The sequence below is a fragment of the Staurois parvus genome, unplaced genomic scaffold, assembly GCF_062004578.1.
Source record: "Staurois parvus isolate SC_StPar_1 unplaced genomic scaffold, SC_StPar_1.0 ptg000357l, whole genome shotgun sequence".
Classification (NCBI taxonomy): domain Eukaryota; kingdom Metazoa; phylum Chordata; class Amphibia; order Anura; family Ranidae; genus Staurois; species Staurois parvus.
The window spans coordinates 2,102,692-2,121,586 of NW_028318153.1; the positions used below are offsets into that span (position 1 = coordinate 2,102,692).

At 42.5% G+C, this 18,895-nt stretch overlaps 1 protein-coding gene across 1 annotated transcript in view; it reads left to right on the forward strand.

The window, feature by feature from the left end:
- The window catches only part of USH2A (usherin), a 1,035,348-nt gene that overhangs the window by 719,849 nt on the left and 296,604 nt on the right, over positions 1-18,895 (forward strand). The window contains exon 48 of the mRNA XM_089684798.1: positions 4,664-4,832. Coding sequence (XP_089540924.1) covers positions 4,664-4,832 — 169 coding nt within the window. The remainder of the gene's footprint in view (positions 1-4,663; positions 4,833-18,895) is intronic.

Genomic DNA, 18,895 nt, shown 5'->3' on the forward strand with positions numbered 1-18,895 from the left:
CTTGGGAAGTGAACAGGAAAAGGAGAGGAGAGCAGCCATGCTTGAGAGAGAGAAGGAGGGCTGTGTGATCTGAGAATCCGATGCCATCCAGATGTGAGGACAGCCTTCCGTAATCAGAAATTCAGTTGAGTGAAGCTGATGGTGTTCAAGATGCTGATCCTGTTCAAAGAAAGGAAGATTGCGGCCAGGAAGCTGATGGGAAGCTGAGGAACTAAGCAATATATATACTGTGATATCGCATGCTTCGTGGAGAGACATTTGTTCTGTTCAGAGTCACCAGCGGATGCAAAGCAGACCTGGGTCGGTAAGGTCGTGCATGCACCTCATTTCAGTGTTGGCACCTATAGGACTGAGACAGGCCTATAGCTAGTTAGTTAGGGTCTCTGTTTGTGTCAGGCCACAAGTGTGACTGATCATTGGAAGGACTCCACAACTTACAGTGACATTTCACATTGGAGAGCTAATAAAATCCTACAAACTCAAGCCAGACTGGCGTTTTGCTCAGAAGGAATACTCAGGCACGTGCTACAGGACCAGTTATGGGAGAGGGAATACTGTAGATTTGTGTAGGATTGTAAGCTGTTGTGCTGCACTGCAGGCTAGCCCATACCATACACCCATACACTGATTCCTGCTCTTTTAGGGTAATAACAGGTAAGGTGAGGCAGCTTAGTTGTGCCTGCCATTAGATAAATTACTACTCTTTCTACCTTCATCCATCAGAAGGCGCCGTGCTGTGCAGCACAAGGGTCTCAGCCTTTGGGCTGGGTGTATGTAAATTTATTGTATGTTTCCAGCATTTGTGGTTTTGTTTATTTGCCACATCTAAGTAAAATTCTGTTGTGACAAAAGCTGGTGTTGGGGTTGCTTTCCTCGTTTGTGACTTCACTGTATCCTGGGGAGCCCACCCCGGTACATGGCTTACACTAAAGAACATTTTTTTTATCAAGTTATTATGTGTTCCATTTTACTTTCCTGGCACAGCCATTAGAGCTGCCAGTGTAGACAATGACTCATCACATAGTAAATGAAGGATAAAGATGACAGGCCCAGCATGAGTGTTAAGTCTGTCACTCACAAAAAAGATTCCAGCTGAAAGTTCCTATCAATAAAAGAGATATTAACCTCATTTTGTGTCTCATGTCTCCAACCTTACCATAACCATTTGACCTATGGAAGATTTTACCCCCTTCATGACCAGGCCAATTTTTCTATTCAGCACTGTCCTACTTTAACTAACATTAATAAAATTGATATAATTTTTTTCACACAAATAGAGCATTCTTTTGGTGTTTTTTGATCACCATTGAGGTTTTTACTATTTATTATATAAATGAAAAAATACCAACAATTTTGAAAAAGAATATATTTTTTACTTTCTGCTATAAAACATATCCAATAAAAAAATGTTTTAATAAATTTAGGCCAACATGTCTTTGGAAAGAAAAAAATCTCTATAAGCATATATTGATTGGTGTGCATGAAAGTTGGGTATACTGTATACTGGAATTTTTTTTATACTACTAATAGCACTGATCAGCGACTTATAGTGGGACTGTGATAGTGTGGTGGGCAATCTTACACTAGCTGACATTGTGTGGGAACTGACTAGTTGACACTGACATCATACAGTGATCAGTGATAATTCTATACACTGTCACTGTACTAATGACACTGGCTGGGGTGGGGTTAACATCTTGGGGTAATCAAGGGGTTAAGTGTGTGCCTAACAAGTGTTAATGTGTGTATTATGCACTGCCTTTTACTAAAAATATCTTTGTTCCTTCTCCCTACTTTGCAAGGAGAAGAAACAAAGAGATTGTCACCTCTGTACAGAGCTCTGTGTTGATTTGAATGTGTTTTATACTACTAATGGCAACGATCAGCAACTTATAGTGGGACTGTGATAGTGCAGCAGGCAATATTACTCTAACTGACACTTGGTGGAAACTGACTAATTGACATTGACATCTCCAGTGACACTAATACAGTGATCAGTGATAATTCTATACACACTCATTGTACTAATGACACTGGCTGGGAAGGAGTTAACATCTTGGAGTAATCAAGGGATTAAGTGTGTGCCTAACAAGTGTTAATGTGTGTATTATGTGCTGCCTTTTACTAAAAATGTCTTTGTTCCTTCTCCCTGCTTTGCAAGGAGAAGAAACAAAGAGATTGTCACCTCTGTACAGAGCCCTGTGTTGATTGTCAACACAGGGCTCTGGGCTGTGATTGGACACAGCCTATCAGCAGGTTCTGACCATAAATCATTGGCTGGGACCTGCTGACAAACTCCTGATGTGTACAATCACAGCGGGAATCGGCTGTGCAACAGGTACGTCACTGTGTACATTACAGGCGGGCAGTCCTTAACCTCCCTAGCGGTCTGATTATTTCATATTTTTGGTGCTGAAAGCAGTACCATTATTTTGCATGGAAATATGTAGTTTTTTTATTGTAGGCTGTAATTTTTAGGAATAACTCACTGAAATCTGTCTGAACAAGATTCTAAATCATACATTTAATTCAATAATATAATCAAACCAAAAACACTGAAATTTGAAATAGAGCGCCAAGTTCGCACATCACTGAGCAAAGTCGCAAAATTGTTTTCAGTGTCTGATGACGAATTTCCCCCACGAATCATTATCACTCAATTCTGCAAGTGGTTCTGATTTACTATCGCTGTTCTCTAGCTGGTCTAAAACCGCTTTTGACCTAAAGGGACGCTTTTTGGACGCCATGGACTTTTCTACGTTTCCAGGCAGAAAGAACAATCAAAATGCAGGCAGGGGACAGTACAGAGCACTAGGGACAAAATGTATGTGAAATAGGTTGAAACAGCAATGTTTTACTATGTAAAATCGTTTTGAAAAAAATGACATTTTTTTTAAATTTTCAAATTTCCCGCCGCTGGCGGCGCCCGTACGTCCCGACGTCACGGGGACCGGAACACAGGAGCCGGATGCCGGCATCAGACGGAGGAGATGGCCAGGGACGCTGCAGGGGACACATCGCGGGAGCCAAGGACAAGGTAAGTGCTGCAGGGACTCCCTATGCAGCGCTGCATGGTAAGCCCGAGTGTAGCTCGAGGTTACCGCTTTTGGTACTGACATTTTACCCCGAGCTACACTCGGGAATACCGTTAGGGAGGTTAAGTGAATAACTGCAGTGCTGTGTCAGACTCTTCAGCAATTGGCATTTCTAAATTGTCAAATGCCTGTGCACCTGCTGTGCTGTGCCAGGGGAGGGCTGACAACTGATGGGGCCCCGGGCAATAGGGGATCATGGGGCCCCTATGTCCTTGCCCAAACTCAAAAAAGCCTTTGAAAAAGGTACCAGGGGCATCTCATGGGGCCCCCTACTGACCCCGGGCCCTCGGGCAGTGCCCGAGTTTCCAAATGGTCAGTCCGCCCCTGGCTGTGGCTCTATCCTCTGACCCCTAGACAGTTGTGTCCTGTATTAATGTTCACTCCTGGAAGCATTGAATGCTGAAGAGTATGATGAAGGATGCGGTGCTGGAATGTAGCGAAGGCCGGAGACACAGGCCACCAGAGAGGTGATTATAATACGTTACCTCTTCAATTACAAGGAAGCTTTCAGCTGGAATCTATTTTTCAACTGATAGGGTCACTTTTATAAAAAAGCCAGTCCCCATATTTGATTTCCCATTTCCTTAAAGTGTAACTCTACTTTCATAGACGAAAATATAACAAATAAAAAAATAATAATATAGCATATCCAATTGCTACATAAGCCATGTTGTATGTTTTGTTATTAAAAATGACCTTTCCTTTTCAGCCTGCAGCTGCTGTGCTTTCCTGTAAAATTCAATGCAGTATGACAACCTGGAGGTGTCCTGTACATTGTTGGTGTACACTATGATGCTAGAAAATTAATCTGCTGCTTGTGTGATTGACTCTCTGATTTCCCCAGAAGTCTGCATTAAGATGCAAGTAAAATTTTAGACACCCCCTGCAATAGGAATTTCAGTTTTGATGAGATACTTTGCAAGGGTTAAATACTTGTAAACGGATAAAGACCCCACAGCTTTTCTAATCAGAACACTGAAAGTGCGCCAGGTGATTGCAATGAATCAGACACTCTCATTCAGATTTAGCCTAGGTTCATGTATATGTGATGCAGGAAACACAGCGTAACCTATGCATTCCCTGCACGTCATTGAAATCACATGGTGTTCATGCGATTTGTTGCAAGTGTCAATGTTAAATTAATGACGCCCCAAAACAGGTCACAAAACACAGTGCAATTGTGTTGCATGGGTGCGATCTGATTCAGGTGCGGGCATAACAAATGGTCCTGCACCATTTTGGTGTGGATGCTGTGCAGTTTGAGCCATACAAAATGAATGGCTCAAATCGCACCGCACAGACATCACATTGGATTTGCACAGGAATGCGGTGCGTGTGTCTCATGGTGACAGTGTGAACCTAGGCTCAGTCTTCAAAGGATACAGTGATACAAACAGCTATTTCTTCAGAGTAGCAAAAGGTAGGAATCTGCTGCAAAGTTTGTTAAATCCCTGCAAAGTACCTTGATCACCCAGAGGGTTTGCTTTTTTGTCAACAAAAGTGGAGTCATGCTTTAAAGCACCTGGAATTAAATCACCTAAACTGGTGTGCTTTATGTGTTCACACAGGTATGCTGCAGTGGTGTTTTGCATGGAAGAAAAGATGGGTATCACTGCTGTGAAGGTGATTACATTGCCTTTGCCAGCAATTCCTCCTGGATTTGTTGTGCTGGTCAGGTCCATGCTGTTCAGCCTGACCACCAGTGCTGTGGAAGATACTACATTAAGGCTAATGAAGGTAAGGCAATCAACAATGCAGATGCTTACAAATGAAAAAATGAATTTTGAGCTTCATAAAAAAAAAAAAGGTTATTGAAAGAAGAACAACAATGATGGTAAATTATCATGAGTCAAAGGCTGCTACGTCCCTTGACTGAATCACAAAGAAAACTATCTCCCATGGGACTTTAATGCAGCCACAACATCAATGCACAAAAATGTTTTTTTATTGATATCAAATGTATGTTAATATGTCTGAGTGGCCTTTTCACTACCTTCTGCACCCTCCCATACAAAAACATAATATGGGGAAGCACAGTGGCTAGGTGGTTAGCACTCCCACCTAGCAGCACTAGGGTTGTCCTAACCACAGAACTATCTGCACACAGTTTGCATGTTCTCCCTGTGCCTGCATGGGTTTCCTCACACACACTCCAAAGACATTCTGGTAGGTAAATTGACCCTAGCATGTGTATGAATGTGAGTTAGGTATCATAGATTGTACGCTCCTTGAGGGCAGGGAATGATATGAAGGTACAATATGTATGTAAAGCGCTGTGTAAAATGATGGCGCTATATAAGTACTTGTAATAATATTCTAGGGGTACATTTACAAATAAAGTCTTTATATTTTAAACCCCCTTTCATATATTGCACTATATAGGAATACCTTTACATGGAATTGGTCATGGGTGGTTGCTCTCCTGGCCTGGCCATGGATGGCTACCCTGGCTCTCTGGGGGTTCTGATGCTGGACCGTGTGGGCTTTTTCAGTCCATAAGGTGATTTTTGATCAACGTTTTATTCACTCTGGCAGTATATGTGCATCATACATTCTTTGTATATATGTATTGGTATAGACATGATATATTTTGTGGTAGTATTCTGTTGTTTGTCTTTTGCATTATAGATACCACTATATTTCACTGTGATGAAGATTATACAGTAATCAAAATGCGTTGGAGATAAGACATTGTAGCAAAAGTCTGTAAAATTTGCCAGAATATGTATTCTTTAACTCTAGGGGTACATGCCTTATGATTGTACATATTCTAAAACCAAAGTCATTGATTATTATATTTTATTCATATAAATTTTGTATCAATAAAACATATTTTTTATGTTTCGATGTTATGCCTGCATTAAAGTCCCATGGGAGACAGTTTTCTTTGTGATTGAAAGAAGAACTTTACTAAGCATTATATGTAGGTAAAGTCTCCAGTTAGCGTGAATCTATATTATCATACATTGAGAAATCATTATAAAATGTATACAATGTTATTATACGTTTGCTATCTAAGAAAAAGTCTAAAAAAGGCCATTTATTGCCAGGAAGCAGTGTATACGTATGAATTTGTTCTCATGTGTTATTTCTTCTTTTTCTAACCATTGCTCTGTAGGCCTGAACTAGGATGTTCAAAATAAAAGAATTACTGATCTATCTTTTTTGATTTTGCACAAAAAAACATTGAAATTATATACATCTCAGTTTCTAAAGCAAATCCTATATCACCAAGCAAAGCAGTAAAAAAGCTTGACCTTTAAAACCCCTTCACAGTCATGTGTACTATTCCCTGTTTGTGTAGTGCATTACCATGGGGGAGACAAGGGCGGACTGACAACTCATGGGGCCCCCGAACAATAGGGGATCATGGGGCCCCTGTGTCCTCGCCCACACCCAAAAAAGCCTATGAAAAAGCTAATGAAAGGGACCAGGGGCATCTCATGGGGCCCCCTACTGAACCCGGGCCCTCAGGCAGTGCTCGAGTGCTCGAATGGTCAGTCTGCCCCTGGGGGGAGATTTGCTAAAACTGGAGCACTCAGAATCTGGTGCAGCTGTACATGATAGTCAATCAGCTTCTAATGTAAAGCGAGGTCCATTGGGAATTAAAAAAAAAATAAAAGTCAGCAGCTACAAAAACTGTAGCTGCTGACTTTTAAAAAATGGACACTCACCTGTCCCTCGATCCCGCGGTGTCCTCACACTGACCGGGTTGGCCGACCTTCCTGCCTCCTCGGTGCTGGCATCTTCGGTGTGGGCACCCGGCTCTAACAGCTTGTTGCTTCACTTTCGGGTGCCCACTACGCATGTGCAGGAAGCGCTGCACTTTGTGAATGGTCCCGTAGTCTTCTGGGAGGAAGGGAGGGGGGCAGGATGACTTTCGCTTCCGATCACCTAGGCAATCCTAGCAGAAGTGGGAGCGAGTACCTATCAAATTTGAGTACCCCACCCCAAAGGTGCCAATCCTTAACGGGGAGCCGGGGACAAAGCCTTAAGCAAAACTTCCCCTTTTGGGTGAAGCTCCACTTTCAGCTTTATCAATTAAAGTGTCTGTAAAGACTCAAGGCTTTGTGCATTCTATTCTTGCAATGGGGGCACTCAGCAGGAGGGAGGGGCCAGGAGCGCTGGCAGGGGACATGAGAAAAGGTGGATTGGGGCTGCTCTGTGCAAAACCATAGCAGGTAAGTATAACATGTTTATTTATTTATTTTTATCTGTCTTTAATATCACTTTAAGTTTTGGCAATATAACCTGGAAGCTGATTGGTTTCAATGCAGAGTTGCACCATATTTGACACTCTCTGGTTTTAGTAAACAACTCTCATGTGTAGCATTAAAGCTGGACTCTAGGCAAGTTTAAAAATCTAAATGTATAAAAAAAGTGCAGCACAACTGGAAATCAATACAAAGTACAAAAACAATCAATAAAGCAATACCATCAATTTTAATTGTGGTGTATCAATACCCCCAATATATATCATATACCATTTAACAGTAGCCATGTGATCATTTCAAATGTCCATATGTCACCCAATAAAGTGCAAAACATTAAATTGATGAATACAAATAATAAAGGTTGGTAATATGCTGCCAAAGTTTCATTCCATCCGAATCCATGCAAAATTTCTTAGTCCTTCACCTTTAGTGCATGCAACGACCATCCACTCAAACTGCTTTGTATATGGTCTACACAAAGGTGCTGTCAATATATACCTGCTCATTACCTTCCAGATTTATCAAGAAGTGGTCCTCAATCCTCCTTTACTGGTCTGCTTCCCCTTCAACAACAATAAATCCAAAAAAATAAAACAGCCTCTCATAGTGTGCTAATGAATGTAACCGTCCCTTTGTTAAAAGTATAAAAATATGAAAGACACAAATTAATGCAGCTCTACATTCATTAATACTTCACTACATATTTTTTAAATGCAAGTTGTGTACCTAAATTTGACCTGGTATCAGCCTTGCAATCCCTGTACAGCAGAGCTCAGACTGGGAAAAGGAGATGCTGCAGAAAGCCAGTCATTTGTGCTCAATTGCTAACAATAGGAAAGAAATGTGTTATATTTCTGATAATTCGATAGCTGTCCATTTTGAAGCTATTCTTTTTATTTTCAGTTAAACCGGAATGATGGTTTAAAAAATATTTCTACCACTGATATAGATTGACAGACTAGCATGTAGCCACAATTTTTTCTCTTTGCATTAAGGACAGGTACACTTGCCTTTAATTAAATGAGGGGGAAAGGATCAGTGTCTGGTGTCAGTGGGGGAAAGCTGGGGGCTCATAGTGCACCCTAAGTTTCTCCTAATGTAGTTCTATGTCCTGTGATATAGGTTGGTGGGAGGAGCCACCACAGCACCTCCCACTTTTCTGAGATGGGAATGAGGGACACCTATTAGCAAAAGTATGTCCAAATATCCAATATTTAAATGCAGCAATTTAGAAATTGGAAAAATACTTTTTGATAGATAAATAATGCATTTTATATACAACTATATAGATCCGGCCAAAATGAGGGAAAAATGAGGAAGAAAGAGGGACAGAGGGACTTTTTTCAAATGAGGGACAGTCTCTCGAAATCAGGGACACTTGGCATCTATGACCACAGCGGACCAGGAAATTCTTTGCAAGGACCAAATTATTTCAAAGTTTAATTTTAGAATCAGAGTTGTTATTTTTTCTAATATATACCTCCAAAATCTTGCAGATCCATTTTTACTAGAATTTAAATATAACCCCAGGGTCCAGGCTCAGGAGCAAGCATTGGAATTGCATCAATGCTGATGCTGTAGGGCAGGAATGATGCCTGCATAGTTGGGGTGCCAAAATCATCAAGTAGGTTTAGACAACAGCGCAGAACACAAAAATTAATTATTGAACACAAATACTGGAGCGTTCTCCTCCCAACTATCACTAATGTTGGGGCATTTTTCTTTCCACTGACACCAATGATGGGGAAAGTTTTTCTCCCTTTGACCAGTAATGTAAAGAGGCACTATGTTTTATTTATGTGGCTATGACCATCCTGTAAACTGCCCTGTATGTTACATGCTTCTGACCCCTGCACTCTATACTTTACATTCTATCTCCTGACCCTTGCCCTCCATACTGTATATTACATACTCCGAAACCCTGAACTTCATACTGTATATTAAATTCCTCCGAGCCCTGCCCTCTGTATGCTGTGTTGTATGTTACATAGTCTGACCCTTGAACTCTACACTAAGTTATACATTACATAGGGCTTGATTTACTAAAGGCAAATAGACTGTGCACTTTGCAAAGTGCAGTTGCACTCTGCAAGAGCAGTTGCTCTAGAGTTTAGTAAATGAGGTAAAGATTCACTTTGCAAAGAATATTCAATCACGTGCAAGGAAAAATGAAAAAAAAAAAAAACCTGCATTTTTGCTTGGACATGATTGGATGATGGAAGTAAGCAGAGCTGCTGCTCATTTACTAAGCTCTGGAGCAACTGCACTTGCAGAATGCAACTGCACTTTGTAGAGTGCACAGTCTATTCTCCTTTAATAAATCAACCCCATTGTCTTGAATACCAACCCTGCACAATTACCATGATGCCGTACACTAAATAGTCCTGACCGGAGTACTCTATACACTGGGGTTGATTACTAAAACCTGATAGTGCATAATCTGGTGCAGCTGTCCATAGTAGAAAAGCAGCTTTTAACTTCAGCTTCTTCAATTAAGCTTTCAGAATAAAACCTGGAAGCTGATTGGTTTCTATGCAGAGCTGCACCAGATTTTGCACTCTCCAGTTTTAGTAAATCAAACCCACCGTGTTGTACATTTGATATTCCTGCTGTACTCTGCAAGCTGTGCTGTACATTACATACTCCTGACCAAAATGTTGTCTCCGCAGTTGTTAAACTGTACCAAGCTGTTTTAATGAAATTCTTCTTTAAGGTAGGATAAAGCAAAGTGTTAGCTGTATGTTTATCTTCTGTATGCAGAAAAGCATATGCAGTGGAAACATTATAAAAAAAGATCCTTTGTCTTGAGCAGTGGTTCTCAACCTTCCTAATGCCACGACCCTTTAATACCGTTCCTCATGTTGTGGTGACCCCCAACCATAAAATGATTTTCGTTGCTACTTCATAACTGTAATTTTGCAGTGGGAGGAGTAGTGCCACATCATTGGTGTCAGTGGGAGGAATAGTGTCCCATCATTGGTATCAGTGGGAGGAATAGTGCCCCATCATTGGTATCAGTGGGAGGAATAGTGCCACATTGTTGGTGTCAGTGGGAGGAATAGTGCCCCATCATTGGTATCAGTGGGAGGAATAGTGCCCCATCATTGGTATCAGTGGGGGAGGAATAGTGCCCCATCATTGGTATCAGTGGGAGGAATAGTGCCCCATCATTGGTATCAGTGGGAGGAATAGTGTCCCATCATTGGTATCAGTGGGAGGAATAGTGCCCCATCATTGGTATCAGTGGGAGGAATAGTGCCCCATCATTGGTATCAGTGGGAGGAATAGTGCCACATTGTTGGTGTCAGTGGGAGGAATAGTGCCCCGTCATTGGTGTCAGTGTGGGAGGAATAGTGCCCCGTCATTGTTGTCAGTGGGGGGGGGGGGGATAGTGCCCCACCATTGATACTAGTGTGGGGGGGAATTGTGCCCCATCATTGGTGTCAGTGGGGGGGATAGTGCCCCATCTTTGGTGTCAGTGGGGGGAGGAATAGTGCCCCATCGTTGGTGTCAGTGGGAGGAGGAATAGTTCCCCATCATTGGTGTCAGTGGGGAGGGGGAGGAAATAGTGCCCCATCATTGGTGTCAGTGGGAGGAATAGTGCCCCATCATTGGTATTAGTGACACCAATGATGGGGCACTATTCCTCCCACTGTCACCAATGATAATTACCTTGCTGACTCCTGCTCCAGCCTGGGCTCGCTCCCTCCCTCTCCCATCTACAGCCAGCTTACCTGGCTGCAGCAGCACCATCTGCACGCTACAGACACTTACCTGTCAGCTGTCTTCCTTCTCCGGCCGCTCCCTCGCTCGATCTTCTTTGATCTTCATGCTGCTGCTTGGCTCCTCCTTCTCGCTGGTGATTGGCCGCCTGTGTGCCTCTCCTGAGCTACAGTTCTGGCGGCCAATCACTGGTGAGGAGGCGGAGCTGTTGAGTGATCCCGGGGATGTGGTCAGATGACAGGGGCGGCATGTCATCCCGTGCACACATCGCGGTCCAGGGAAATGTGGACGTATCTGCATGTGGGCGGACCCGCCTGGAGACTGATAGAGGAGCAGTGTCTCGGTTCCTAAGACCATCGGAAATATGTGTTTTACGATGGTCTTAGGAGACCCTTGTGAAAGGGTTGTTCGACCCCCAAAGGGGTCGCGACCCACAGGTTGAGAACCGCTGGTCTTGAGGTTTATGTGTGACTGTGGCACAGTAATTGGTGAGTATTTAGTGGGTATGAGGACTGTGGCACGTATATGCAATGCCATTATGCTCAGATTATATGTAGGCATGCAATTCAGCTCTGCCCACTGTTTCACTTCTAAACTTGAAAATCCCTATTTTTTAAGGAGCAAGTATGGAACAGTAAGTTTTAGTAAAGTAGATCTCCCATCCTGCATTTGTATTGCAAGTCTGTGACTTAGAAAGTATTGAGGTCAAAGAATTAGCATGACAATAGTGTGGCTAGCCTATTCAGGAGGAGGCTTGATCCTCCTCCTATATCCTATTTGGTTGGAGTGATCCTTTAACATTGATCTTGTGGGTCAATCACTTACCTTTAAAGCTTGTATATCTACTTCTTCTGGATGGTATGGCATGCTGGTACTTGTATTTCGCCAAAGGCCAGTGTATTATATGCTGGGAAGTGCATCTTTAAGTCTTCTACTAATAAATGCGAGACACAAAACTTCCGCGGCACCTGGAAGATTCTGTTCCTTTTGGCTGGACTGTCTCCTCCATGTCCTAAAATGACTTTAACAATATTTTTGGCAAAAGGCCGCCACTCAATCAGAAGCATGAATGTGTAGCATGTAGCTGATCAGCCTATCGTGTTACGGCGCCTATTTTCGTTTCCTCGCCCTGTCGCCATGGCATCCCTACAATCTTCCTGAATTGTAATACCCATTAGTTCCGATCATAGATGTAATATCTGCTGATTGGTTGGCATGACTTCCAGCATAACACTTATTTTATTTTTTTTTTAATGTGCAAAGGTACTTGAAATTCTGCCAATTTTGCTCTGTACATCTCCAGTGTTAAACCCTGGTAGAGTCATTCATATATCACAATATTCTGAATGCATCGATGATGTCATCAGAAAAAAAAGGCTATCACGCCCGGAGATCCAGCAAAAGCAGTTAAATAGTCTCATTAATCTCTTCCCCGCTCGGTAATAGAAAAGATTTTATTTTATAACCTCTATCTCCATCCAGTGGCCGGTGAGAATTAATCTGTGTTTACATCTCCCGGAAAAGGAATTACAGGACTTGCTGTAAATCAGGTCTAATATGGGAAAGGCAGATGCTGGAAGAACTGTATGCTCCATAATACTGCACCTTTAGAATGGATTCTTCTTTTATGATACAAATACAGTTTCATTTTTTATGACTGTATATGTTTACGATCTGGCTACACAAATGTAGTAAAAGTACAGTTCCAGGCAACAACTGAAATGCTATCAATGGGCAGCTGGAAACTCTGTTTAAAGAGTTAGTTTACCTTTCCTGCCCCTTTCCCACAATACCGCCTGCGCCTTCCAGCATCCACAGCACATTACATACCATTGCTCAGCCAGTTAAAAAGGTGCTCTTTTTCCCCTTCTTATGTGTAAACCCACCATTCTCAACCAGGGCTCCATGTAACTCTAGAGTTCCTCCTGATGTTGCTAGGGGTTTCTTGAGCTGTGGCTCGTTGACTTCCTGTCATGGTCTAGGGATCAGGCTTGGAGGCCAATAGCTATAGCAGTAGAGAGGCTCCCTCCGGCCCGGTGGATAAGTTCAGCAACAGGCAGGGGCAGACTGACAACCCCCAGGCAATAGGGGATCATGGGGCCCCTGTGTCCTTGCCCAAATTCAAAAAAGCCTATGAAAAAGGTACCAGAGGCATCTCATGGGGCCCCCAGTGCCCGAGTTTCCAAATGGTCAGTCCGCCCCTGGCAACAGGTAACCCTGGGGGATGACACAGGCTCATTCGAGGTGTGGAGTCTAAATATTAACCAGTGTTCACCAGAGCTCCTGATGGTGGAGATCAGTTTTGCTTCATGTTAAAACCATGTGGAGGTCTTGAGGATCTCAGGTGAGTAAAAAGATAGTAACAAATATAGCATATAGGGATCATAGGGAAGAATAAGCAAGCCAAAGGTCAGAAACAAGTAGTTGCAGGTTAGGATCAAGCAGAAGCAAAATCGAGGAACAAACCAAAGGTCAACTACAAGTGGTGGCAGAGAAGGACAGCTGCAGGAGTGACAAGAACGAGATATTGGCTGGATAGAGCACAATAATCTGGCAAACAGGAAGTGCAAAGACATGGTCTAAATAGGAAGTCCATGGGAGGAAAAAAGGCTTCAAGGTTCAAGAGAAACAAGGTTCAAGGCAAGGACATTCAAGGGGAGCTGTCCAGAATCCCAGGTGGCTCAGTAAGAAGAGACATCACCAGAACACCAGAGATCATCAGTTCAGACCTTGGACCTGAAACCTCCCATCTGATGGTGCCTGCATATTTCTGGGGCCAAACCATTTGGCAGAAAATTATAGGTCATTTTAGCTTTATAGCTGGCATTGATCACCACTGAAATCGGGGCAGTCTTCCCACTGACTGCCAATGTAAAGGGCATTTTTGTCTCTGGCCTTCAATGTTAACAGCATTTTTCCCATTGGCCACCATTGTAAAACACATTTTTCCCAATGATCACCAATGATTTGGTTTTAAATAAGAATTATTTAAAGGGTTCCTCTGGGATTAAAAGGACAAGACAGGCTGGTGTAGGCCATATGTGACCTGTCAGCAAAAGCTTCTCAGTGCTCAATCCTTCTCAGTTCTGTTGCACCATTTTACTAGCTGAGTAGTGGTATGTAATGTGCTGGCATCCTGAAAAGCTTAGTGGGTTTCATGGCAAATGTGCCCGAAAGATGAACTAACCCAGTGGAACTATGGTCCAAATGCAATATGACATATATTATCAAGTCAATGCAAAGCATTATCTGGTGATCTTGCTAGGTGATATATTTATTCCTCACTTTCCTTTTTTAAGGTGACAACACTTTTGCTATTGCACTAAAAATCCTGTGAGATTGTCACCGCGTGCTTCCAGTTAGATTACATCAGTGTTAGAAGGTAGGGAGTAAGTAGGGCTATCAATGTTGTTTTATTGCATGCTTCTACCCTGTCTGTGGACAAGAAGCCACATTCACATGTCTTAACCAGGGTAAATAGTGCCGGAAACCCTCCCAGCAGAGGTGTAGTGAACTGCCCACAAACACACCCACTTACAGTATGTGTGCACCAGCCCAGGGGCGGACTGACCATTGGAAATTCGGGCACTGCCCGAGGGCCCGGGGTCAGTCGGGGGCCCCATGAGATGCCCCTGGTACCTTTTTCATAGGCTTTTTTGAGTTTGGGCAAGGACACAGGGGCCCCATGATCCCCTATTGCCCGGGGGCCCCATGAGTTGTCAGTCCACCCCTGCTCCAGCCACAGGATGATGTAGTTCTGCTTCCACTTCTCTATACAGCTTTCTGTTACATTTTCAGCAAGAAGACTATGAATGAATGGGAGTCTATAGATGTACTTTACAATGAAAAGTCCTCTTAATTTACTTGTATCTCTTTTCTATGTAACCTACCACAGCCAGATTCTCTCTCTCTCTCTTAGTAAATATAAACTGCTAAATAAACAATACTAATTAATAAGATCTTATGAGCTGCCACACAAGTGACCAAACAACTACACTAAAACAAAAACAAAGAGCACTCACAAGGGTAAAGGGGCTAAAGCACCCTCAAACAGCATGGATACTTAGTAAATAAAGATGGCGGTGATCGTCGCCGTAACCTGCGTAGGACGGAAACGAGGTGACGTAATTTCCGGTTAGGATGACTTTTTACATAATGCGGAGGATTAACCCCTTAGGTTCCACAGTGAGTTTAGCAAGCATGCTTTACTGCATATACAGACTGATCTTACTGTTGTGGGTTTAATAACACTTTCATTATTTGAATCCCTTTCTTACTTCACATGCCTTTATTTATAAGTTTCACGACATTTACATGCAAACCAAGTTGTCCAACAAAAATAAGAGTCATGTCGGTTGGGGAAAACCATATACCGAACACTGATATGGGTGTTCAATGACTAGCTTTTAATCTTTTCAATGTATGTTTTATAGTTAGGTAGAGATGAGGTTCAGGTTCAGTGCTTCTATTCTAGATTTTCTAGAATTGCAGTCCCAGCAGATTTAATGTGCAGACTCACCCGGGAGAATTTTTTTTAAACCATAATGCAATGCATGGCCTTTGAACTATGGGCATTAAGCTTAGAAGGGCCAAAAGTGAGCTTGTGGATAAGTCAGCCACCTCATTATAAAAAGGGGTTCAAAGGCAATCAAAGCGTCAATGCAGTAGAAGCTGCTGCAGGGAAAGGTTCAGTTTTACTGAAATTCAAACATTCACAAACCCCTCTAAGATCCCTCCACGAAACAATCCCAGGCAGATTTGTTCATCAATACATGGATATACAAGAAGAAGGGCAAATTTTGCAGGATTTTGAAGAAGGATTGCGGAAATGTTGCAAACATTGGGTAAAAAAAAACTCAAAAACACGCTGACAGCTTAATTAACCACTAGCCTACAGGGCACTTATAACCCCCTCCTGCTGAGGCCAATTTCCAGCTTTCAGAGCTGTTGCACTTTGAATGACAATTGTGTGGTCATACAACACTTTAACCATATGAAATTTTTATAATTTTTTTTAGACAGATAGAGCTTTCTTTCGGTGGTATTTAATCACCTCTGGGCTTTTTATTTTTTCTTAAACAAACCAAAAACAACTGAAAATGTTGGGAAAAAAAGATTTTTTTCTTAGTTTTTGTTATAAAATTTTGTAAATAAGTGATTTTCCTCCTTCACTGATGTGCGCTAATGAGGTTGCAGTGATGGGCACTGATAGGCTGCACTGATGGACACTGATAGGTGGCACTGATGGGCACTGATGAGGAGGCACTGGTAGGTGACACTGATGGGCATTGACAGGCATCACTGATGGGCACTGAAAGGCAGCACTCATATATGGAACTGATAGGCAGCACTGATAGGTGGTGACTGGCACTGATGGGTGACACTGAATTGCAGCTCAGATGGGCACTGATATGTGGCATTGATGTGCACTGGTAGGCAGTGAAATGTGGCATTGATGTGGCACTGATGGGCACTGGCAGGTGGCATGGATGAGCACTGACAGGTGGCACTGCTGGGGCTACACAGATCATCAGGGCACACTGATCATCAGTGCCCTGATGATCAGTGTACATGTCCTCTCTGAGGGATGCCAATTAACAGCTCTCTTCTCCTCTAGAGCTGTCACCTTGACAGCTCGTGAGGAGAGAAATGCAGATAACCGGCATTTCCCTATTTACATGCGATCAGCTGTGATTGGACACAGCTGATCACATGACCGAGCCGACATCTTCGGCTCTTTCTGTTGATCGGTGATCCGCTGTGTCCGAGGGACACAGTGCACCGCCAATTGCCGCGCTGCGCGCTCCCGGAGCCTTGCATGCGCGGTTAGAATGGGACGACATTATATGACGTCCTCCCAGAACTAGAGAGCCACCTTGCGCCCGTCATTGTACTATATGTCAGACGGGAGGCGGTTAAAGGAGAAATAGAGCCAAAGCTCTTTTGGCCTAACTTTCTCTGGAGATCACAGGAGTGCACTTGGTTCTGCACTCCTGTGATCCCCAGGAGTGCAGACCCGTGAAATCACAGTGACATCACAGAACTGGTCTAGACTCTGGAGAGATCTCGACTTGACAAGAGCAATGTGCATAAATGGATGAAGTTTAAAGAAAGGGAACTGGGGAAACAATAATGAAGACAAACCAAGCAGTGGAAGACCATCAATGTCAGACAGCCTGCACCCCTCCTTCATCAAGAATTCAATGACAACACATTGCTTCTGCTTGGAATCCATTTTTTACCTGCAGTAAAAAATAAGAAGAAAATGGAGTTACTCTAGAAAAATGTGAAATTTGAATGACCTATGTAAGTTAATAAAAATGTTATGCCCCCTTTTGCATTACTTTAGGTACAGTCTGTGTATCTAAATCAGGCCAGCCAATGTGTTTCATGAATGTGATGATTCCTCCAACATTATTTTGGGTAGTGAAAAAGCAGCAAATATTGGTGAATTCGATAATTGCCTCTTTATAAAGATGATCTCTATTCTACCCATTACTGGTGGGTCCAAATCACAAAGTGACCTTTTATATTTCCAAGTAACTTCGCTGGTTACATCTTACAGCCAAACACCCCCATCTTTGCCATGAAGTCTCACTTTTTCTGTGACAGCTAACTCATTTTTCTACATTCCCTGATCGTGATTTCAAACAAACAAAATGTCCCACAGGGATAGTGAGACCATTTTTTGTAATAGCCAAATCAGGGAATGGAGCTACCTGAGGATCATAGATCTTACCGTCCATGTCGCAAATGACACATGCACCCAGTGGCTGATTCAATTGGTTCCTGATTGTCACAATGTGTTTCTCTATACTGGGGTTAATTTGAGGAGTGGGAAGAAAGTCAACATCAGCAAGGTAATTTGAGACTAAAGGGGATGTCCACAGTGATTAAACTTTTCCTTAAAATAATTATACATGTCAACATGATAAAAATTGTAATTAGCTGTAATTAATTATTCTGTATCTTTTAGCTGTAATTTGCCTCTTTTCTGTTGCTACTTATCTGCTTGGAATTACACACAGACTCTTCTGACAGTTGAGATTTCTTATTTAGTTTCAGGTGTTGATGTAATGCTGCCTGGCAGAAGCTGCCTATTTTAATGGAAATGTCAAAAAAAGGATAGCGGGTGCTATTACTCTAAAGTTGAACTGCGAGACAAAAACTTCCACCCAAATATATTTCTCAAATCTCCAAAATTATATAAACCATTTTGTGTGCACCAAATGCCTTGGCAAACCCAAATATTACTTTTTTTAAATAGTGGTGTTCTGTTCATCACAGTGCTGCACATACCCTGTGCAGAGACAGAAGCCATGGGAGGATCCCAGCAGGTCCACCCACTACAGGAGGTGCATACAAGACCAGTCACCCTGCAGAAGAAGAAAACAACACTGACTGGTCTTTAGCAAAGGAAGCCCCTGAGTTAATGTACAGGAGTTTTTTTAATGCTGGACTACTGTATAGCTCAGAAATAAATATGTCATGGACATCAAGGGATTTATTTACTAAAGCTGGAGAGTCCAAAATCAGACTCCCTTCTGTATAGAAACCAATCAGCTTCCAGGTTTCATTGCCAAAGCTTCATTGAACAAGCTGAGGTTAGAAGCTGATTGGTTTCTATGCAGAAGGGAGTCTGATTTTGGACTCTCCAGCTTTAGTAAATAAACCCCCAAGAGTCAAGTAATAATATTAATGCCATTTCCATGTAGGTAATATTTGTTTAACCTGGAGTTCAGCCTTAGTGATGATTTCATACACATTTTGGGGTGTTGTCACCTATCTTCAGGACAGCTGGTGGGGATGGAGGGGTACTTCCTGTACTTGTCACTAGCATCATGATCTTTGAGGATGTTGATG